The sequence below is a fragment of the Zalophus californianus genome, chromosome 11, assembly GCF_009762305.2.
Source record: "Zalophus californianus isolate mZalCal1 chromosome 11, mZalCal1.pri.v2, whole genome shotgun sequence".
Taxonomy (NCBI): Eukaryota; Metazoa; Chordata; class Mammalia; order Carnivora; family Otariidae; genus Zalophus; species Zalophus californianus.
The window spans coordinates 88,265,503-88,289,337 of record NC_045605.1 but is presented as its reverse complement, the minus strand read 5'-3'; the positions used below and the strand labels follow the sequence as shown (position 1 = coordinate 88,289,337).

Here is a 23,835-nt window from a genome sequence, read left to right as displayed (position 1 = left end):
AGGTCTCATCACTACACTCTTCCTTTTTCTCATTTTATTATGGAGCAAATTCACTGCAGAAGCCATGAGGAGTGACTGTTCACTCTTCATATTGCCATAGAGGAGAAACATGGGTTAAGAACTATTCACACCAATCAAAAACCAATGATGCAATGTATGGTGATTAACATAACAATAAAAAATTTAAGAAAAGAACTATTCACACCAATAGAAAGAATGAAACTGCAAGTTTATTTGAAAATATAAAAATTAAAAAAAACAAAAAAAAAACAAAAACCCAAACCAAAACCTAACCAAAACATGAAAAGCAACCACACAACAAACTTTCCAGTTTACATCAACTTTGAACATCGCACACTCCTTGTCAACCACTTCGTTGCATTTTTTTTTTAAAAAAGCCAATTTTGGAGGGTGGGGGCTGAGTCAGGGGATAAGCTATAGGTTACAGGGATGCGAATTTGAACATGAAAATAAAAAGAACTTGCTGGTCTCATTTGAGAAAAAAAGAGCAGAGATGGTTTTCAGGCGGCTGTAGAATTAGGCAATGTATAAAAAAATAGCCTGGATGGAATGAGTTAAAAAAAAATTGCTGGCCACTCATTTGCCATCTTGATTAGGGGGAAAAAAAAACAGGAAAAAACCCCCTGCAGCTTTGGTGTCTTATTTATAGATTTTTAAAAAGATTCATTAAAAAAATCACATCTATAATAAAAATGTCCCTGTATTTAAAAACAACAACAACAACATTAATAGGCTTTCTTATCTACTAAGACCATTTGTTTTTCCTAAGATGCCTGGAAGCAGAAAAGCGAGTGAGATTAATTCACTGCACAATTAATTAAAATTAGAATCCCTTTCTCTAAACAACTTCCAAAATACCAGAAAGAAGCCGGGCCCATCAAAGGGAGAAAAAATAAAGCCATTCTGACTCACAGGAGATGAAATGCTCAGCCAGAGTTCCTAACACACTCCGGCTCCCATTGAAAGTTCTTTCTTTATTGGATCACACAGAAAATAACTTGTGTTATTTAAAAAAATGAAAGATGCAAGCAACTAGGCTCTTTTTCTTTAACTTAAAAGAGACAGAAAGAAATCACCAAGTGGCTAGCTTTCCTGTAACACAGTTTGGATTTGGTTTAAAAAAAAAAAAAATAAAGTCCCGAGAACAGGATCATTAATGCCACGTTCGTCCCCCCACTCGTGCAGGCTGCACTGAAATTTGCATCAGTGAGGTCACTGAACATTTCTTCTGCTATGTAAGGAAGTCCTGAATGGGTGACCGCTGCCTGGAGTGGCTCCACCTGGTTCCAGTTTTGTCCCCCATCAGTGTGGTTTCTTGCCAACGAACGCCCACATTTCTCCCCACTATTTCTCCAGGGAGTGGGCCCTGCAGCTGGCTGGGCACAGAGAAAGAGGAAAGCAAGCATAAACACAGAGACTATGAACCGAGGGAGAAAGGCATCCCTCTTTCTGCATCCTTCAAGAACTCGATAAATAGCAACTCAAAGTGCAACAATGCACAAACGCCTGGCACAGAGGTCAGTCTGGAGTGACTCGGTATCGAGGCTCAGCGGGACAAAGGTGTGATCTCCTTTCGCATCTTTCTTTGGACCTCACTCAAGGAGAAACAAACAAAGAAGACAACTTTCCTATACACATATAAATAATCCCTTAACTAGAAGGGAAAAAACAAACACACTGTTTCAAATGCATTTCTAAGAGATTAAAAAAAAGTCCGAATGGCAAATCTCGACTCCAAATTGTCTACTGTCCAAGTCTTTTAGAGGAGAAACTATGGCAGGTCAGAAGAAGCCTGAGCCTGACTCTAACCCTAACACGAATCCTGAATCAGGGTGCTGGTTTCTGGGCCTTGGGCATGGAAGTGTGTGCAGCACAGGGAGCCAGGGGCTCCGGTGGGAGGTACTGAATATGGTTCTCACGCGTGTCAGGAACCACAGTGTCCTCAAGTCCAAACACACAGGTACAATGACTTCTGGAAGTTAAGGTAACCTGGGAAGCTAGTGTGGAAAGCTGCATGAATGGGCAAGACAGGCTGGGAGTGGTTTCCAGGGACAGAGGACCAGATCAGATTTTTGGCCAATTCAAGTTGGGTCCTCCTTCCTTGGCTCCGGGCAGGTCACAGCTGGAGGGATGACAATCCAGAAGCCAGGGAAGGCCTAAGCAGGCCCAGGCTCTCGATAGCCTGCATTTTAGGAGCTGAGAACTCAGATGAATGTAGGGCAGGGGCTCCCTGCCTATTCTGGGATGAGGCTGAGGACAGATACTGCAGAGAAAACCCTCAAAATGAGGATTCTCGGGAAAGTTTCAGAGTCGTTCAAAGAACCAAAATGGCCCTGCTGATGGCTAAAGGGCATAACTCTTGGCCAACGCCTCCTCTGGCCACCACTCCGCCAAACTGAGGACAGCGTGCACGAGCGTGCAAGGTGGGGTTTGACGCTCACCTGGACTCCTCCAGGGTGGCCATCCATGCCGGCCTCCTGGGAGGGTCATCTAACCCTCGTCTCCCATGGAGCTGCAAGGCAGCGGCCCATGGAGAATGTGGTCCAGGGTCTCCTGCCCTTCTGAACATCCACCATGGCACGGAAGCACTGCGTTCTCGAGGACTCCCCAACTCCTGCCTTACCCTGCTGCCTGCAGACTGAGGCTGCCTATTCAGCAAGATGCCACCAGTCACAGAAGAATGGTATGACAAGTGAGGTCATAATCCTGGGCCCTGAAGGCTGAGTGACCTCCCAGACAAGATGCACAATACATCAGGTCACCTGAGAGGCCAGCAAAACGCCAGGTCTCCCTCGAAAGGACATCCCTGAAATCTAGGGCGGGGATGGGGGGTGGGAGGGGGAACGGAGAGACACCCTCCTTGAGGCACCCTGAGGAGCTTCCCACGAGCGAAAGTTGTTAGGATGGTAACAAGTCGGAGCAGATGGACCCATATGGACCGTGGAAGCGGCGGATTTAGACCTCTGCGGCGCCCTGGCTGGGCACGGAGTCCCTGGGCCTCGCGGCGCTCTCAGGAGGAGGGCCGGCCTGCCCGGGGCTGCGGCCGCTCTCTTCGGCGCTCAGCAGGCTGCTGGCCGCCTGGGAGCCCGCGCTGTCGGCGCTCCCCGAGCGCGAGCGGTAAGGGGGCAGGGCGGCTTCGTTCAGTGACTCGGTGTCCGACGAGTAGGGCGGAGGCGGAAGGTCGTACCATGCGGGTCTGCAAGGGAGAGAGCAGGATGGGGCAAGAGAGGCAGGGGAGAGCAGAGGGAAGACAACACGTTAGGAGCCAAATCCCCCTCCGCCCCTGTCCCCGGGATGCCGATGGGACCCCCGAGGAGTACGGCTATCCGTGGACTAGGGTAACCCCTGCAACAAGACCAAGGGAACGGGGCAAGGTCGGGGTGCTGTGGCTGGCGCCTGCCGAATGGGCAGTGCCCAAACCACGTCCTCCGGGTCGGCCCAGGGGGGAGGATGCCCGGCACCAGCCAGGGAGGGGCCCTGGGGCCTAGCGGCTGGCCGGCTGTTCGGGCGTTCTGAACCTCTGATGGTCCACAGAATTTGGGGTTCTTACTGAAAGCCAACTTTTCCTGGCTGGCTGGGCTTGGGTGAGCGGGGATCTTCCCATTGATGAAAGGGACAGTAGGGACACTGGCTTGCTGTGCAGTAACTTTGCAGAAAAGACAGTTTATTTTGCAGCTCTTCCTGCAGGCATCCTGCGAGCCAAGCACCGTGCTACCTGCTTTACCTGCACTACCTTACTTAACGCTCACGAGAACACTAAGAGGTGGGCGTTACCTTTACGCCCATTGTACAAGGGAGTAAACAGAGGCAAGGGGGCATGAAATGACTTGCGTAGGATCACAAATAACTAGTAAGCAGCTGCTCTGGGATCGAAACCCAGGTGTTCCGTCTTCGGATTTGGCAACTTTAACTTGACTCTACATTGGCTGGTCCAAATGAAGAGGCTGAGTGGTGAGGGAGGTCCTGGGCTCTTCCCCTTATTTGCAAAGATGTCCTTAAGCACTGCCCTCCAATGTCACCTCCACGTTTTATGGGGAGGAAAAACAAAGATTAAATAACACAAGAGCTGCCGCAGGAGAGGGTCCAAGAGCTGCCCAGTCAGCCCGGGGGCATGACCTGCAAAATGCCTCTCGGCACACACGTTGAGCCCTGGGCTCAGAGGAGGAGAGCACAGGGGACCTAGAGCCAATCGAACTTCAACATGGGTTCTCTGGGATAACCTGGAGGTCACCAAAGAAGGGAGGAGGAGGCTGAACCGGCAGGATTCAGGTCCACCAGCTGCTTCCACTAGAGAATCCTGCCTTTTGACTCTGTTGCGCTTTCTGGTACAATCCCATTTGTAATGAGGGTCCTATTGTTTTAAAAAGCTTGAGAGTGCGCTATGCTACCTCCTTTATTTTATAAATGGAGCCAAGCAAGGAACCCATTCATTCATTCATTCATTCATTCATTCATTCATTCATTCATTCATTCACAGTACAAACCAACCCTCTAATACGGCCTGGCCACTGTTCTGTGGTAGCAGGTGAGGCGCCAGGCTAGCCAGTGGCCTGGACACGGGTCAGAGTGGCATTACCAGGCAGAAACAGGGCTCTGAGGTGGCCAGGATCCTAGCTCTATGTCCTTGGACAAGTTGCTTAAAATCCCAGAGTCCATTTTCTCATGTGTAAAAACTGAGGCCCTCCCCCAGCGACCTGCAGAGAGGATTAAATGAGATGATACAGGGCGCCTAGGTGGCTCAGTGGGTTAAGCGTCTGCCTTCGGCTCAGGTCATGATCCCAGGGTCCTGGGATCAAGTCCCACATCGGGCTCCCTGCTCCACGGGGAGGCTGCTCCTCTCTCTTCCTCTGCTGCTCACCCCTGCTCGTGATCTCTCTCGCTCTCAAATAAATAAATAAACATCTTTAAAAAAAGAAAAAGAGAGAGAGAGAGGCTGCGTGTGAATTGTCCTGCCAGGACCCAGGACCCAGGACACGCCAGGCCCTGCTGCAGCTGCCAGCAGCTGGGTGCCCACACCCCGCTTTCCCATCGATGACCTCCCCCCGCCCCCGCCAAGAACGCACCTCTGGTCCAGGAGGGCCTCTGAGTAGGAGGGCGGGGAGCCCACTTCGGAAGCGTTCTGCTCGGCCTGGCTGGCCACGTACTGGATGCCGTTGTTGACATTGTAGGTGACGTTGCAGTGATGGGGGTGGTCCAGGACCACCAGGCGGGAGAGCAGCACCGGATGCTGCAGCCGGTGCACAGGCAGGGTCATGAGGTTGTTCCTCTTGCGCTGGTGATGCAAGACGAGCGCCAGCAGCGCCACCACCAGCACAAAGATGACGGAGCTGCCGATGATGGCATAGGTGATGCTGGGGTAGTACACCAGCTGGTTCTCCGACGTCACGAACACCTGCCCGCTGCCCGGCTCTGAGAATCCCCGGCGGGGGGGCGGGGAGAGAGAAGGGGACAGAACTTACCGCCTTGGCTCGCCCGCCTGCTTCAGACGCAGTCCCAGCAAGTGCATGCAAGTGTTGCGAGCAACCTGATTCCCAGCAGCCAGAAAGCCCAAAACCACCTCCCGCCCCCCATCCCGGCACTGGCAAATGGCTGAACAAAACGGGGGAGAGCCACACGACGGAATATTAGTCCCTTATTACATGAAATGTTCAGGAAAGGCAAATTTATAGAGACGGAAAATGGGTCAGTGGTTGCCTAGGGCTGGAAATTGACCAGAAATGTGTAGAGAAGTGAAGAACACTGGTCGGTACGCGTCTGGGGTTCCTTGTGTCTGCCGTGTGCTTACTTTACACCCGGCCCGAGGCCAGGCTTTCAGGAAAGAGAGCCAGTGGAGCACAGGAGAACATCAGGGACTCCGGAACCAGACTAGGTTCAGATCGCTGCCACTGTGCAGTCTCGAACGCACTAGGTGCCCCTTGCAACGTGGTAGCCTCTCCGTGCTGTAATCTCTGTAATCTCCCCATCTGTAAAGTGGGGAGAGTTGTGCGCTTCCAACAACAGCGGACCCTGCCCGACAGGTACGTGTTCCAGACAGACAGACACATGCTTTATCCCCTCTACTCGCCTCACAGCAATTCCGTGCATCGGGTGCAGTAACTGCCACCTTCTTTTTAAGGGGAGCAAAGTGCATCTCAGAAGGTCCAAGCCCCCTGACGAGGGTCCCAGGGTTAGGAGGTAAAGACTGGTCTGACACCAGCGCCTTGCCCCCACACTGTGTCCGGCACCCCCGACCAGACCCGCTAGGCAATCTGCAAGCATTTCCTCAGATGCCCTCAGGCAAAAGTCTGGGACACGTCCGACCCCCACAGGTTGCCAACACCCCCCTCTCCAAGTGTACTAACAAGTCATGCTTCAAACATCCAGGTGAGGAAGGGGCTTTCCAGTCAGCGGGACACGCCTGGCAACCAAGACCGGGTGCAGGCTGGCCCAGGAAACCAGCGTAGCCCCTCCTCGTCGAGAGCTAGGGACCCCCTGTTTCTGCAGAGGAACCACAACCACCCACTGCTGTGGCCCAGCTGGACGAAAAATCGAAATACAGCCCAAGTGAGCAAATCTGGTGGCCACCCCCTGTACCCGTCTCACCTCTGCAGCACTGAGGTTTTCAAGGATCCACAGGAAAAATGTAGCTGTGATATAACAGCAGGAGCAGGGACCGCTGTGTGCTAAGCTTTTCTAATCCCTCGTTACTAGACGTGCACCTGTTCTGTTCGTCACAGTATCCCCAGTCAGTCTGCAGGATGGTGCAGGCCCTCACTACATGCCTCAACTCAGTGGGAAAATTATCTGTGTATTCGCACACTCTGGGAAGGTAGGTGTTATCATTATTATTATTATTATTATATTCCTATTATTATTATTATTATTATTATATTCCTATTTTCCAGATGGCAAACTGACTCAGAGGTGAATTAACCGATAGGTCTCTAGTGAAAAAAAAACCACACAATGGGAAACACTCTATCTCCTCTCCTTTCCTGATATAAGCATCTCTTGATTCCCAAAATGATCCAAATCTGCGACAAATGAGTATCTTCCCCCCTCAAGCTCCAGGCTTTGTGTTCATTTTCTTTCCAGTCACACTCAACCAGGAGTGAAAAGCTTCGATGTTCTGGGAAGCCACTGTTTCAAGGATTAACTGTATAGTAAGCTCCTCGACAAAACGCAGAGTGTGCTGCCAACAGTGGAGGGACAGAAGCAATCTGGGATTTTTCCTGAGACAATTAGCTGTGGCACTCGGGAGGTTGCTGGTGGAGTTCCGTCTGCTCTCAGTTTAGCTAACTAAAAAGTGGGTGGGAGCTCGTGTGCACGCGTGTATGTTTGAGAGCTCAGGCTTAAAAGAAAATATCCTCTTTATTTTGTGATCTCCAGCGCAGAGCTGAGGGCTCGAATCCTGGGGCCATCACTTCTAGCTGTTGCTCAAGCAAGTGACTGCACTCTTAGGAGCCTTGGGTGCCTCCAAGTTTAAAATGGTGGTGGCGTGGGGTGCCTGGGTGGCTCAGTCGTTAAGCGTCTGCCTTCGGCTCAGGTCATGGTCCTAGGGTCCTAGGATGGAGCCCTGCATCGGGCTCCCTGCTCCGCGGGAAGCCTGCTTCTCCCTCTCCCACTCCCCCCTGCTTGTGTTCCCTCTCTCGCTGTCTCTCTCTCTGTCAAATAAATAAATACAAAATCTTTAAAAAAAAAAAAAAGCTTTAAAATGGTGGTGGCAGCGGTGGGTAAATCACAGTAGCCAAGTCCTTGGATTCTTGGGAGGGTAAAATACAATATATATGCATAGTGCCTGGCAAAGGTTTGCCCTCAGTCAATGCTAGTTCTTTTTGCTTTTTTATTGTGGTAAAATATGTACAGAACAAAATTTACCATTCTCACCGTTTTTAAGGGTTTGGTTCAGTGGCACTGAGTACATTCATGGAACTTTTCATCATCTCAAACTGGCTCATGCTAATTCTGAGTGGTCACATTCTTTCCATTATCCTCACACTAACTTCTCAGAGGCAGAGGCGGGGAGAGTCCCCTTTGCAGGGGGCAGGATGGAGGAGGGCGTAAGTAAGGGTGGAGTGAGTTCCTCTTTAGAGGGCTGTGTTTCCTAGGAAATGAAAGCCAGTGGATTTTCCTCTCGAAAACAAATAGGCCCGGGGATTTTAAAACACTGACTTCCGTGTAACCACTTCAAGTTTTAAGAATACAAGAGGGAGCGCTTTAAAATGAATGGAATATGAAATGATTGCAAATCTTAACAGTCTCATTTGTGTCTCCGAAAGCAGGCTCTCTCCAGATTGGCCCACTTTGGCAGGCAAGAAGCGGCAATCACATTTACTCGAGAAATTATGATGTTATGTAACTCAGTGGTGCCTGGTCTCGTTTTTGCTCTGTGTGTAAAATGTCATCTTGTATTAATTCATTAACTAGATTCACTTTTCTTAAGAGCTTAATGAGCCTGCTGGCCAAATTACTAATATCAGAGTTGCCTGGGCCCTGAGTTCTAAGTGCATAATCCATGGATAATGAAGTTTCCATTTATTCTGGCTGTCCCTCAAGCGAATGCCCTCATGCTCCGCTGTCAGACAGCTTGAATTCCTGTCCCAAATCTGCCGCTAAGACTGTGTTATTGCAGGCAATCTGGTCACCACCCAGAGACCACTGCACTCTCGAAACTGCCAGAAGCTGCCGCCGCTGCGTGTGGGAGGACGGGCTGTGTTGTCCCCAGCTCCGGGGCTCTTCTTCGCCTCAGGATCTTCACAGATTTCTACAGTTATCACAACAGTTTTCTGGCAGGTGGCAGTCAAGTGTCCTGAGGAGGCGTGCCTTTTCCTAATGCACAGAGAGGTGCTGTCTGGGCTGATGGAGGCAAAGTGGGGGGCGGGGGGGGGGGGAACGTGACGCTTGAGACGTGGTGTTCCTTTGCTTCTAAAACATTCCTTCCTCCAGAAGCAAATCGAATTTCCTAAAAGGTACAATTTCTCACCTATCACACTGGCAAAGGCAAAGTTGGAATTTCCCATTTTGTGGGCCAGGTCTTGGGATGACAGGTGTTAACTATTTATTATTCACGAATGCGGCTGGTGGGAGGGTGAACAGGTATCACCCAGGGTGGTGACGGGGTTCACCATACACATCAAAATAAAAATGTACGTGTCCTTTGGTCCAGCCATTCCACCCTCAAGAATCTGTTTACTAGACAGACTCACGCACACGAGAAGTAACTTTTTAATATGCATATTAATTGAAGCATCATTTGTAATAGCACCCATATCACGAATGATCTGAATGTCTCCCAATGGCAGTCGGGCTAAATTAACCATGGTGCCTCCATATGATTCCACACCTATTTAAAAGATCAGGGCAGCTCTACATATGCTGATGGGGAACAATCTGAAAGAGATCTTGACCCATGAAAAGAAGCAAAGCTCAACAGAGAACGCATGGAATATTTCTAGGTGGCCGCAGGGAACTGGTAATGCTGGGAGGTCCCAGGGTGGAGGAGAGAGGTGAAGGGAGATTTATTTACTCCTTTCTACTTTCTACTCTTTGTACTACATTGTCCCTTCTAAAACCATGCCTATTGTCCACCACCTTTGGTACTGCCTAAGCTGACGTGTCTGTTTGTTTTCCTTCCTTCTCTCCCTGTAATGTGAGGACCCCTTGGGGTCCATGCCTCACAGTCACTCACTCACTTGACAACCCCCACTGACTCCCCACTCCCCGAGTATGGCACCATCGCCTCCCACCTGACCTCTGGAGTCCTGTTCTGGAATGTTCGCTGTCCCATTCAAACTGACTCCTCATCACTCCTCTGAAAGATCAACTCCTGTGTGCCTTTTTTTTTTTTTTTTTTTTTAAAGTGTCTTTTTCTCCAGATTACATATCTTAAAAAGTCAGGTTGCTTGAGGAAGCTATAATTTGCACACAATCCAACGTCCCTTTTTAAAATGTGCAGTGAGAAGAGTTTCACAGAACAGAACAGTTGCATAACCACGACCACAACAAGATACGGAACCTTTGCATCCCTCCCGAGAAGTTCTCTCGTGCTCTTCTGCAGTCCATTCACCGCCCCTGGAAAACACTCATCTGTTTTCTGCCCAAATGGATTTACTTTTTCCAGCAAGGCTTGTCACTGGAATCATACAGTATGGAGCCTGTTGTGTCTGGTTTCCTCTGCTCGGCGTGGTGCTCCTGAGATTCCTCCACGTTTCTGAGCATCAGTACTGCCCTCCTTCAGAACGTGCAGTCGCACCCCGCAGTACGCAGGGATCAATATTTGTGTCCAGGGAGGGAACTGGGTTGTTTCCAGTTTCTGGAATACAGATCGTTGCATGAACATATATTTTCTGATTTCTTGGGTTTATGCCTTAGGGGTAAGGCTGCTGGGCCACACGGGAAGTGTACGTTGAACTTGGTAAGAAACTCTCACCCTGTTTCTTCACGGCGGCCACACCATTCTGCATCCCCCCAAGTGCTCTGCATCCTCACCACCACTTAACACGGCTAGCCATGCTCTATTCTGTTTGATTGAACCATATACCAATCTTCGTGCCAATAAGCGTGTTGGTAACTAGAGCTTTATAGTAAGTGTCAAAATCAGTTATTGTGAGTCCTGTATGCTTCTTTATCTCCCAAACTGAACTTTTTTTCTGATTAAAAAAATCCATGAAGAGTTGGGGGGAAATAAAAAAAATCCATTAAAATTAAAAGCAAAATAGAAATGTTCATCGCCCTCCCTCCCCTGAACCTACTAGAACAAAACAGTTAAGAGTTTGGTATAGACCAGGGTTTGCAACCTTTTTCTGCCAAGGGCTAGATGGTCAATATTTCATGCTTTGTGGGGCACACAGCTTCCCTCACAACTATTCAACTTCACTGTTGTCGTACAAAGTCAGTTGTTGACGAAATACATCAGTGAATGAGGATAGCTGTGTCCCTTACATAAATAGGCAGCAGCTTGGCTCACGGGCTGTAGTTTCTTGATCTACAGGGTGTACCCTTCAAAACTATTCTCCATGCACATCCACACACACAAGTACTTTTGTTCCTGCTATACAGATATTTCTGTGTATGGACATCTTTCCTCATCCACCCACACCTTTGTTAAAGAGTAGCTGTGTGGGATCCCACTATATAGATGCATCACAACTTACAACCAACACTCTGCTGATGTACATTTAGGTTGCTTCCTGTTTTTGTTGTTGTTGTTATGACCAACAATGTACAACACCATTCAGGTAGACCATGTGGACCACGAGAGCCATAAGAGTGGAGCCAGGCTTGCTTTTTCCACCATTCTGTAACTGGTGCTCAACACGTGTTGAATAAGTCAGTGACCTGTGGTCACTGGTGTCATTTCTTAGGACAAACTCCCAGATGCTGGTCATGTCCTTGGCCCTCTGCTCTCCCAGGTCTGAACACTCGGGCTATCTTGAGCTCTCTTCTCTGTCCACGTGGAGCCACTATGTGTGGTCAATTTCTACTGTGTGGTGTTTCTCCAGTCTCTCCTTCTGGGCTCCAACTGCATGGCCCCATCCATGCCCAGGCTAGGAAGAGAAACTGCCTTGGGGGTCTTTCCATCTTCAGCCTCTTGTCTTCCAATCCTTCAGGCAACACACCCATCAGTCCGTGTCACTGTGCGATTCTTGTAAAATTCTTTGAATGAAGGACCCTCAATGGCTCACACGGCCGTTGTTGGCCAGGCATTCAGACTCTGCCTTGGCTTCCCAGCACCAACCCGCAGGAGGTATGGGGAAAGAAGTCTAGGGCTGGAGAGAGAAACACTATTTGCCTTGGGACCTATACCCCACTCCTGATTTGAATTAAATAATAACACGAATAATACTAACCACCACCACCACCCATATTGGCTTTGGACTCGAAAACAGAGTAATAATAATGATATTACCATAATAATGATCACAGCAGTTCTTGCCCTACCAGCAGTATCTTCTGTGTTGTATGTATATTCACCCTTAGATTCCTTCCACCTTCGGTCATAAGCTGAAAGATGTCCCCCCACCCCAAAGATAGGTCCACTTGGAATCACAGACTGTGATCTGTTTAGAGGAAGGGTCTCTGCAGATAAAATTAAGGTAAAGCTCTCCAAACGAGATCATCCCAGATGAGGGTGAACCCTCCATCCAGTGACGAGTGTCCTTGTAAGAGGAAACAGGAAGACACCAAACACACGAGGGAGAAGGCTGTGTGAGGCGGAGACAGGGAGTTACGCTGTGCAGCCCAAGCCAAGGAGAGAGGCAAGGACGGGTCCCCTCAGAGCCTCCACAAGGAGCCAACCCTGCCACTGCTTTGATCTGGGGCTTCTGGCCTCCAGAGCAGCGAGAGAATACGTTTCTGTTGTTTTAAGCCATCCAGTTTGTGCTAGTTTGTTACGGCATACCTAGGCAACAACTATGCCATCTTATGAAGCAGACCACTTCATAGAAGAGGAAATGGGAACTAAGGGAGGTGAAGTAATGTGCCCACATGCTCCAAAGCCTCGGTTACTATTCACAACTACTGCTATAGCTTCCCAGCAGAAAAACCGACTGAGCCACCAGGCGCCCCAACGAACCCTAGGTATGACTGATAGCTACAGTACAGGACTTCTCAGGGCTTTACCAGGCAAAAGTTCACTGTGATGCTTCATGAGAGGATGTGGTTATTTCACCAACCTCGGTGCTATCTGAGATGGACAGGACCCCCCATCATATTCCAAAAAAGCACATTCCCATCATTCTGGAAGCTGTCGTTTTACAAATCAGATAGGGGCATCCCTGGCCCTATTGTCAGGAGGAAGTTCTCTGGCTGCCGCTAGCCACTCAGGAGGCGGACGCTGGGAAGCAAATGCCTCGGCCCCCTCCCCTCTCGGTGCAGAGCAGCCCCCCCCCCCCCCCCGGGAGGCGGTGCCCGGATAGGGTTCAGCAGCACGGTCCCTGACGGAAGCCGGCCCAGCACCAGGAGCCTCAACCCTGCAGCAGCTGCTGAGTGAGAGACGTGAGGTTGTGCCCGGAGGACTGCATGACACCCTGGCCCCCTGACACCTGACAAGACGGAGTCGGCAGGGGCTGATCCTACTCAAACGTGCGTGAAGCCCAAGGCTGCCTTGGGTCTGCGAGTTCGCAGGGCTCCTGCAGATCAGCTCACGGGTGCGACGCCTGCCCGGGAAACCTGATTACCCAGGGAACTGCTGAGTGGGCGCCCTTGGAGCCTCTGAATGCAACAACTTTCTGAATAATTTAGGGCAAGTGGCTTAAGAGAGAAACATTACGAGAGGGGCTCCCAAGAAGGAGCTTTACTGACATGAGTGAATTGCCCCCTTCTGGAGATTTCAGCAAGTCTCAGCAATACGACTCGGGGCCCCCACACCCCAGAGGGAAGGGCTGTTTTGCATACCCTGGGGTCTGGTGCCCCCGTCCCAGCGCTCCCAGTGCCCTCAGGATGAGGACTCCTCAAAGAAGAGCCCAAGACACAGCTGATCCCAATGAGCACCCGCACACACCCTCCAGCACAGCCACCCTTGTCCCGGCCGCGGTGGTCTCCGCCCCGCCCCCACACACCCTCTAGCCTTTGTTTCTTTAGCTGCACAGCGCACCTTCTGGAACCTAAATGCCTTTGTTTGTGTCACTCCCCTACTCAGCACTTTCCAGCAGCTCGCCATATACTCAATATAAAGTCCAAATCTTCACCATGGTCTCCTCTTCTGCCCCTCCCTGGCTTCTTGTGCTGCACACTCACTGGCCTCCTTTCTGTGGTTTCAGAACATGCCAAGCACATGCCTTCCCCAGGGCCTTTGCCCTTGCTGTGTTCTCTGCCCCGGATGCTGCTCCCAGGGCATCTGCTCAGACTCTATCCCACCCAGCTCCCTGCTCCTAGGTCAGTGTTAGCAGGAGGCCTTCCCGAGCCACTGCCATGCCGCTCCATCCATCCCCTTCCCTGACCTTCTCTTGCTTCACGACACTTGACACCACCTGTCATGTCCACTGTATTTATATGCAGTCATCTCTTTCCAACTGGAATCTAACCCTGGGTGGGCGGAGCTGTATTCTGCTCAGTCATCCCTGTATCCCCTGTGCCCCAGAGGGTGGTCTGTACAACTGTGCTGGGAGAAGTGGGCAGAGCATCTCTAATGCTGGTGGCTCTCAAAGTCTGGTCTCAGCATGCTGTCCTCCTGCCAGAAGCACTGCGTCTTCCATGTGAGACTGAGCCCCTTATGTGCCAAGTGCTTCATGGCTAGGAGCTCAGCCTCACAGGTAAGAAAAGTAAGTCCCAGAGAAGTCAGGTCATGAGTCCCGGGTCACATAGCTGGGAAGTGACAGCGCTGAGACTAGAGCCCTGGTCTGTCTGACCAACACCCAGAAATTCACAAGGTAGAAGCTCTGCCAGCCCAGGATTGTAGAAAGCTCTGGATTGTAGAGAACTGTGCAAGTGTTCGGTGTACAAAAACACAGTCCCATCCTCCCAGAACCTTCCTTCTCAAAAATTAGATGGGGGCATCGTGACCCCTTCCCAGAGTCATCTAGAGACCTACCACCTCACAGGGCTGGGGGTGTGGAGCCCACACACGTGGGCTCCTCTCCCAAAGTAGCCAAGATGGTGCCCAGAGCCAACCAGGCCAGGCCAAGCCTGTGGAGACCTGCAGACTTGACCAGACTCTGCCGCCACTCCCAACCCTGCCTGACAGTGGCTAATACCACCATGCACCCGTGTGTTCACATAGGGAGGGAAGGTGGCGCATGAATGGGGAGAGCAGGATCCAACTAAAAAGGTGGTTAAGTCCATGTCTGGGGTTTTGACCGACTGGCTCAGAGCTCTGGTTTTGCCACAGACCACCTGAGTGACTTCAGGCAGTTGACTGCACCTTTTTAAGTGTCCTCTGTAAAACGGATTAAAAACCCATACCCAGCGCAGAGTTGGTATGAACGTTAGAGGCTATTGTGTGAAATCGGAGCCAAGTGAGCTGACAGTGAGCTCGCTTTTGTGACTTCCTAGCATCTGTGCAGGCTGGTCCCCTCACGTGGTTAGAAAGGGCCTCGTGAGTGCAGGCTAGCGAAGAAGACCACCGCCCAGGGAGGCAGGAAGGCCGGCAGGATTTTAGGGACACAGAGGCTGTGGCCTTCCAAGGAATGAAGGGAACTGACACTCCCTGGTGGGCTAGCAGTTAGACTTCCACGCTCTCTCCAAGGATGGAAGGGAGGAGCTGAGGAGGAGAGTCTGGCCAGGAGCACATTCGTTTATCCACTTACGTGGCCCAGACTGTGCGGCAGGCCGTGTGCTCAGTGCTGGGGATTCTAGACCCAAAACAGCAGAGACCTAACCAGGAGGAGCTCACTGCACAGACAGGCCCTGGGACCCACTTCTCTCCAGCTCCCCGATGACCTCTACTGGCTATGGCCCATTCTCTCCAGCACGGAAGCTTCCAGGAGCTGTCTTGGCTACTGTAAACCAAAAGCATCCCCTACCCAACCTGACTTTCTTGTTTAAAAAAAAAAAAAAAATCCCGTGGGGGCTGCAGCACCTTTATGGGTCCCTAGTCCAAGCACATCTGGTGTCCCAATTTAACTACGGACTGAAAAAGTTTACTTTAAAGGGCAGACGAGCAAATGGTTGAATCCAAAGAGAACCATGAAAACCCCACTGAACCATTACCAGGGCAACTCAAGTTTCTAAAATTAACTGCAGGGTGGGGGGGGATCCATGCTGCCAGCCTGCCCTGCATCAGATGGACCCGGCAGGAGCCGGGCCAGCCTGAGCCCAAAGGAAATCAGGGGACCCATCTGCCAGGAGGGAGCTAGGACTCTAGGACCATCCAGGGCCAGGAGACAAGCGCCAGGAGATCAGATGCAAAATGGGAGAGAGAGGGGAGGGGAAAAAGACACAAGAAAGTTGTAGAACTGAAGACAGATGGAAGCAGACATCTTCCTGGGAATTCTCAGTTGTTCTTATCCTAAGAGATCAAAGGGGTTTGGGCCCTCCCCGCCCCTCACTTACGCCTACTCTTGGGCAAAGGGGGCAGGGAAGCATCCTTGAAAGGCCCTGCATTTTCAGCAGGCTCTACTGAGACAGTGTTGCCAGTGGCCCCTAATTTATAAACTGCTCCTGCCAAGGAGGGCGTCCTGGCTTGGTGGAAACCACCTGTGATCCCAGAGCTCTCTGAGGCCTGCTAAGGACTGCTGCACACCCTCAGAGCTTGATCTCGGCCTCTGATGAGGGAGGGTGCCAGGGATAACCTGGGGAGCGAGCTGGTGAAGGGCCTCTGCTAAGGAACAGGCACAGGGCACTTAAAGAACTCGCTGGAGGATCAGGAACTTAATTGGCTGCTTAAGGTGGAAAAGGGCATTTTTTATTAGGAACTCAGATCGCTACCAAAACTCAGTGCCGAGGGTAATTGGAGCAAAGGCCCAGATGGCCTTTTTAGAACTCTGTTCAATTGTGTCATGGCTTTTAAAAATGTCAATGGACGAGCGCAGTGGAAGGCAGCGGGAGGGGCGGATGGTAATCTAGACCTTTGGTGCCTCTTCTACTGCAGACCAGAGGAAGCAAAGGCCGGTGGGAGCCGCGCGGGAGGGGTGTGGGGCTTGGTGATGAGCTCAAGGATTGGGATCCATGTTCTCATCTTTCCAACCATCAAACGGGAGACCCCCGGGGCACTCTCTCTCTGCTGTGTGCAGAGTGGCTTCGGGCAACCCGGGCTCCCCCAGTTGACAACAGAGGCTGCCCCTGCACACGTGTGCACGTGTGTGCTTGCTTCCAATGGAAGCCCCGGCCTCCTGCAATCTGCTGAGTCAGGAGGACCGTGCAGAATTACTCTTTCTACTGTTTATTGTATCTCTTAACCTAGAGCTTTGGTGCAAGTTGCAAAATTAAATGCTCAGCAGACATTCTTTGAACTTGATGCTCAGTTGGTTTCTGGTCCAGTAATAAGGCTCAGGTCTGTGGAGCCTGCAGCGTCAGTGGCCAGAGCAGAATCCTGCTAACTCAAGCAGGATGCAGGGGGCGGGGGGTGATGCTTTGATGAGTTCGTGAGTCCCGCGTAATCATACCCAAACAGCATTGCAGGGAGAAGCTCACCTTAAAAATCAGGGAGAGGGAGAATCTACCTCAGGCATGCCATCCTCGTGGCAAATAAGATCTCATTAGTGGGAGCTGAGAACACAAATAGCATCAAATATCTGTTACGATCCCCCAGGGGCATCCCCGCCCCCCCGCCCCCCCAGAGCCAGATGTCCCAGCTGGGTCCTGCCTTTCCTTTTCCATTCATGACCAACTCGTGTCCAGGGGCAGGTCCTGCCAACTCTGCTCCCAGATTCTGGGACATGTTACCACGATTTGTTGCTTAGATTCCCATATGAACTTCCTAGCTGGTTCGCACTGTCCAATCTTGCTCCTCTCCATTTTCCACAAGGCATGCAGAGAGCTTTTTTTAGGAAGTCAATAAGATGGCTGCTTTGTCCTCGAAATCCAACTTCCTAACAACAGCCTCCAAAGGCCTCTCTGATGTGGCCCTTGACGTTTCGACAACCCGACTTGAGCCATTTGCCTTCTAGCACCCCATGCTCTAGCATGGCCTGGCCTGCTGCCTGTTTCTAGAAATAAAGTTTTCCTGGAATACAGCCATGGCTGTTTTTTACATCTAGTCTCCGTCTGCGTTTATGCTACCATGGTCGAGCTGCATAGTTCTGACGACAGGCTCTAGGGCACACAAAGCCCCAACTACTGACGGTCGGGCCCACACGGGTCTAATTTTGATCCCTGGAGCAGACCGACATGTAATGAGCAATGAGCTGAGAGGTACACCCGCTGCTTTCATCCAGGGCACAGTCTCTTTGCGAAGTCACTCTAATATGCAAAACGCGGCAGTCGTCATAAGCTGATAGAACCGCACAGAAAGGAGACGGAGAAATGGGGACGTCAAGGAAGAAATCAAGCACACCCCTTCCCACCATGCCTCCCCTGGCTCTGGCTTTTTGTTGCTTGTAGAAGCCAGTGACTGAGATTTCCCAGAGGACGTGACAGACTTGGCGTCAATCCAGGATACGAACTACCCAAATGGTTAAAGATCTGCTTGCTCTCTGCAGTCGCCATCTCCCCGACAGGCTGCCCAGTCCTGTCTTCCGAGAGGTGCTGGGAGGTCTCGTGTTTCCGCTTCCTGAAAGGAAGACCGATGGAGGTTTTAATGTTCTCCAAGACAAGGTGCTGGAGGATCCTTTCTAACACCAGAGGGCCTCCTGGGCACCAGGTCAATGAACCTGCCTGTTCCAGAAGAGATGGGTAACTACAGGGTTAGAGGCAGAGGAGGATTCAGTTACCTGTTTGATTCTTTAAAGAGGAGACAATCACCACGTATCCCCACGGCCGTTTTCAAATCCATGCATCCCTGTCAAAAGGTTTCCAGACACCGAAAAGAGGCCAGAGAGTTCAGGCAAGCATTTTTTAAACACTAATGGGGCTGTGTTAAAACCAGCAAGTGAAGAAATCAAAGCCTCCTGTCACTGACAAGAGGACCCGAGCTGGCCTCCTTAAGGAGAGAAATAAGAGGAGGTGATATGATCAGTCCTATGACAGGCCAAAAGCAGAGAAACGTGTGTATTCATTAACCATTTACTGAGCATCCACTGGGGGACAGCCAGGGTGTCAGGAGATTCTGGGTCGCTGCCATGGGGCCGGAGTGACTGGAGAATGGACAGGGAGTCCAGGGAACCTCAGAGCTCCCACAGCTGCTTAGATTTTTTTAAATTTATTTTTTGAATAGGCAATAGATGCCTGGTTCAAAACTCAAAAGGTAAGTAAGGATCTGCACAGAAGAATAAAGCTGTTTCCCCTATCTGTCCCCCAGCCACCAGAGTCCCCTACCCAGAGGCAGCCACTGGTACCATTTTCTTTTTGTGTGGGCTTCTAGAACCAGTCCAGGCATATATTAGCAATACTTTGAGGTAGGTCTGGATTTACAGGAGAGTTACAAAAATAGAACAGAGAGTTCCCATATACCCCACATCCAGCTTTCCCCAACATTAACGCCTTACCTAACCACAGAACGACAGTCGCGACTAAGAGGTGGCTTTAGATCGATTATATTCATTAAATTCCAGGATTTCTTCAGATTTTTCCGCTTCTCCACTGATGTCGTCTTTCTGTCCTACCACCCAATCCAGAGCATCTGCTGCTTCTAAGCTGTGACAGCTTCTTAGGTCTTTCCTGACCTTGACCCTTTGGAGGAGACTGAGCAGTTATTCTGTAGGCTGTCCCTCCGCATGGGCTTCCCTGACGTAGTTTCATGATCAAAGAGAAGATGTGTTCTTTGGAAGACCGTCGCAGAGGTGCTGTGCCTTCTCAGCGTGTCCTCCCGGGGGACGGCCTCCGTGTATCCACTGCTGATAACCACAGTCGTCTGGTTCACTGAAGGAGGCATCTGCCCAGACTCTTCACTGTCAAGTTACAGCTTTTCCTTCTGGAGTTAATACAACCTTGGAGGAGATCCTTTGAAGCTATGGAACTATCCTGTTTTCTGCTTAGACTTCAGACTTTTCCCCACTGATGTTGGTATTCATCAGGGATCTTGCCTGCAAGATGTTCTAATGGGGCTGTTCTAATGGGGCTTCTCAATTTCCCTCATGCCTTCTACATTCATTACCTGGAATTTAGCAGGAAGGAAGAGCTGCCCCTTCCTCCCATTTATTTATTCAGTTACCTACTTACAGCAGATAGACTCATGAATATTTATTTTACTCTCCAAGCTATAATCCAATACTATTATTATTTAACTTGTTATGTAGGTTGTTCCAACTTTTGGCCACAGGGCGCTTTTCCAGGCTGGCTCAGCTCCTGTAACCTTTCAACACACCCCTATGATTCTGTTTCGGGGACTACTTGTTTACCTTCTGGCAGAAAATACTTCAGACTCAAATCAGGAATCAACTGTTTGTTTGTTTTTTAAAGATTTTATTTATTTGAGAGAGAGCAAGAGAGCACATGAGAGCCAGCATGAGCAGGGGCAGAGGAGAGGGAGAAGCAGACTCCCCGCCGAGCAGGGAGCCCGATGCGGGGCTCGATCCCAGGACCCTGGGATCCTGACCTGAGCTGAAGGCAGTTGCTTAACCGACTGAGCCGCCCAGGCGCCCCGACTCTAACTCTTTTTGCAAGTAGCTACATGGTGTGTTCCTTGTGGAGGTGTGCCACCGCTTATTTAACCAGGACCCATGACGGGCACCTAGGGTCTACATCCAATCTCTTCCTATTATCATCTTTTACAACAAAAACGTCCTTGGGGATGGGTCATTTCACAGTTCAGCAATTGTTAAAGTAAAGCCTGAAGTCTTTACAAAGGTCCCCGAGGCCCTCTCTGACCTCAGGTCCTGTCATTCCTTGCCTGCCCACCCAGGGTGGTGGGCAGCCCCGAAGATGGCCCCTCTGATTCTCTGCTCCTGGGATTCAAGCTCCTGTGTGATCTCGTTCCTGCGAGTCGGGCTGGACTTATTTTCTCACTTCTAATGAACAGAATATGGGAGAAATTACAAGCTGTCACTTCCAATATCAGGTGATAGAAAGCCTGTGGCTTCTGTTTTGTCTTAGGTGCTTGTTCTCTCTCTCTCCCTCACCTGCTCTGAGGGCCACGGTGGGAGCTGTGTTAGAGAAGTCTGGCAAGGACCTGAGGGAGGCCTCCACCTGCCAGCCGGCTGGTGAGGAGTGGGGGCCCTCACCCCAGCAGCCCACCGGGACCGGAACCCTGCCAACAGCTACACGAGTGAGCTTGGCCTCAGCTCCCCCTGCGCTGAGCTTTCAGATGAGACCACAGTCCCGGCTGAGCTTTCACATGAGACCACAGTCCTGACCAACAGCATCACTGAGAGCGCTAAGGAAACACAGCAAGAGGTACTCGTGTACAAAGGGTTAAGTCAAGTCATGTCTTAGAAACTGCTGAAAGTGGAGAGCAGTCTCACTAGTCACAGGGCTACAGCTAAATCATTCCAGATGCCCTTCCTTCTTAGGACTGTCGCTCTCTTGGCTTACTGTGTCATTCCCAACATGTCCTCCTAGCCACATCCTCAGCGGCCTTCAAGACACAGACGGCCACTGAGCTACTTTCTCCGTGACTTCTCCCCCACCCCCAGCCCTCCAACTAGAAATAACTTTTCTCTCCTACAACCTCCCACTGCCCCTCACCTGATCCCCCACAGGGCACTTCTTATTCTCTCCCTTGCTAGAGAGTTACTGACACAGCTTATTTCTTACAAAGAAAACCCTAAATTTCCTGAGTGTTGGATTCCCATTTTAGACACATTTATAACGTGTTCCTCTTGCTTCCAAGCACTAAGTTCAGGCTTACACACCTATATCGGGTAATTCATAATATCTGTAGAACTGGTAAGTAGTAATAAGCCTTAAATTATGGGTTTAGAATCCACTTACAGTCACAATGCTTACCACACACAGTATCAGCCATTATAAGTATTATTATCACCACTCGGTATTTCATAAATGCATGTTCTCTTTTCTCACAAGGATTTAGTTCTCTGGGCTCCCCATGGTTTTCCTCCCCAATTTTAGAACTTCCAAGTTTAGAGGAAACAAGAGATAATTCCTGGCCAAGAGTTGGGGACCTCAGGCTTAATTCTGTTGTTTCGATGTATCAAGCGTCCCTTCCGGTGATGCCTTCACTCAGAGCAACAAGGAGATGCTGGTGTCAATAGCAACCTCAAACCTCTTCTGGAGCCTCAGGGCAGAAGCTTCCAGGCAGAAGCCAACCAAATTCCTGTCAATTAACATTCTACTCATCATTTCTGAGAGTTTTCTGGCCACTCTATCATCCCAGCAAAGCTTTTTGCAATAGTATCTATGTCCAATTGAACACACAAATGAGGGAGATAAAGGAAGACTCAGCTCATTGTATTTTTTTCTTGGCTCTGGAGGAGGAAAACTCATCATCAGTCATGATTACAGACTCCGCTTGAGGTCTCCACAGTACAGACCAGGGCTGGAGCTGTTCTGAAGCATCTTGTCTGATGGCAGATAAACAAGCTCTTAACCCTTTCTCACTCCATACAAGACTTCCGAGGGAATAAGAGGAGATGTTGATTTTCTTGCTTCCTTCGGTCTAGAAGCTCCTTTACCCCCAAGTCTTAGGCTAAAGATGTGGCATTTCTCCCATCATTGGTTCTCTTTGTGGATAAAAGATGAAAAAGAAAAAAAAAATACAGGGCCAGCCCTGAGAAGCCCGTGACTGTCTTGACCCTTGAAAGTCACTTTTTAAGAAGCAGAGAGGAGAAACAGACGTGCTGAAGGAGAAGGCCCTGGGCCTTAATGTTCTGCAGAGACGAGCTGTGGGCTTCCTTCAGCCTTTCACACTGATGGGAGTCAACTGTGGGGGGAGGGGGGTCCTGCTGATGGTGGGACTCTCAGGGACGTCCCAGCTTGTGGAGACCAAGAAGGGACCATGGTTTTGTCACCTTACCTTCTCCTGAACTCACAGGTTTCGTTCGAATTAAGAATAAGACAAATGCAAATCGAATGGGACAACTGAACATTGATCTTGAGCCCTGGGCAGAGCTTGGAACATATAAAACTTAGTTCCAGAGAATTCTGGCCTCCTATTAATGAAGAGGACAAGGAGCTGGGAGCCTGGGGGAAGTGGGGGCTGGAGGTGCCCAGGGGCAGGTGGTCTGAGCCTTGGGCCAGTAGCTCTCAGCAGACTTTTGCAAAGTAAGTGTGACCTAATGACCCGAACAGGATGCTGGTAGGAGGCGGGAATGTCTAAGGGTGGAACGCTACTTTGGGAAAACTTTGTAAACGTAAGAACCAGAGGAAAACTGAAATCATTAACGAAGAGACTCTGATGACAACAAGAAAACCCCAAAAGGCCCGGAGGAGAGAGCAAGCCCCATGAGCACAGCCCCACTGCATACCCTGGGAGAGGCAAGAGATCGGGAGGCGGAGGACAGGTGGCCACTGGCTGGCTCGCTCTCCAACTTTGGGCAAACTGCTTACTTTCTCTGTGCCTCAGTTCCTCACCTCCTGATGCTGCCCCTGACGTGGCATAAAGACTTGGCTCAGAACTGATCCTCCTGTAACGCCGTGTTTATGATGGGGAGATATCCAGGATGTCATGCCCAGAGCCTCCTGGTCTCCCTCTGACACACACACTGTAACACGCTTCTGTCTCACTTCAGCTAGTCTGCCCATAAATACATTCAGCCCCAAACTGCTTTAATTACAGAATGAGGAAATTGCTTCACTTGGTGAAAGGTTCTTCCCAGTTCGACTGATGGCAATCTGGTACGAGCGTGGGTGATGGGATTTTTTTTTTTTTTTTTACCAAAGCCATCAAGCTTAATGAGAATTGGAAGAGGGCCATGGAATCAGCATCCACTGGGGCCCAACCCGGCCCTTCTGGTGAGCTGTAACTGCTTGCAGAAATCACACACCATTCCAGATAGTCACCACTGACCTCCAAGAGACTGAGTGCTTCAAAAATCAAAAGTAGTTACTGACTAAGAGAGCTGGACCTAACGGAGAGGGGAAAAGGCTGAGAGGTCTTTCTGCAGTAGTGTATTTGGAAATGGGAACCTCAGAAAACATGCTGTGTGTAAAATAAAAACAAGACCCTCTAACTGCAGTGAGACACACTCTATATTTCTCTTATTCTTTGCTCTGGAGATTCTAGAAAGTCCTTGACAAGCACCCAACTAGCACCTCATTTGCAAACAGGGAAATCTCCCGAGATGGCCGACCCTTAAGACTTTGGCTCTTGCCACCAGTAGGCAAGACTGAAGATGGCCTTTGTAGGGCCATGTGTTCCTACCTGGTAAGCGGTTGCCCCTGGACATTAAAAAGGGGTTGGGA

The 23,835-nt window shown here is 50.2% G+C and overlaps 1 protein-coding gene across 3 annotated transcripts in view; it reads right to left on the bottom strand.

Annotated features, from left to right (window-relative positions):
* Nucleotides 1–216: 216 nt before the first annotated feature.
* LDLRAD3 (low density lipoprotein receptor class A domain containing 3) overlaps nucleotides 217–23,835 on the bottom strand; it is a 220,788-nt gene continuing 197,169 nt past the window's right edge. For all 3 annotated transcript variants that reach the window (XM_027580798.2, XM_027580799.2, XM_027580800.2), the window contains 2 exons: nucleotides 5,085–5,430; nucleotides 217–3,217 (listed from right to left, as the gene is read on the bottom strand). In XM_027580798.2, the coding sequence (XP_027436599.1) occupies nucleotides 2,977–3,217; nucleotides 5,085–5,430 (587 nt within the window). In that variant the 3' untranslated portion in view covers nucleotides 217–2,976. The remainder of the gene's footprint in view (nucleotides 3,218–5,084; nucleotides 5,431–23,835) is intronic.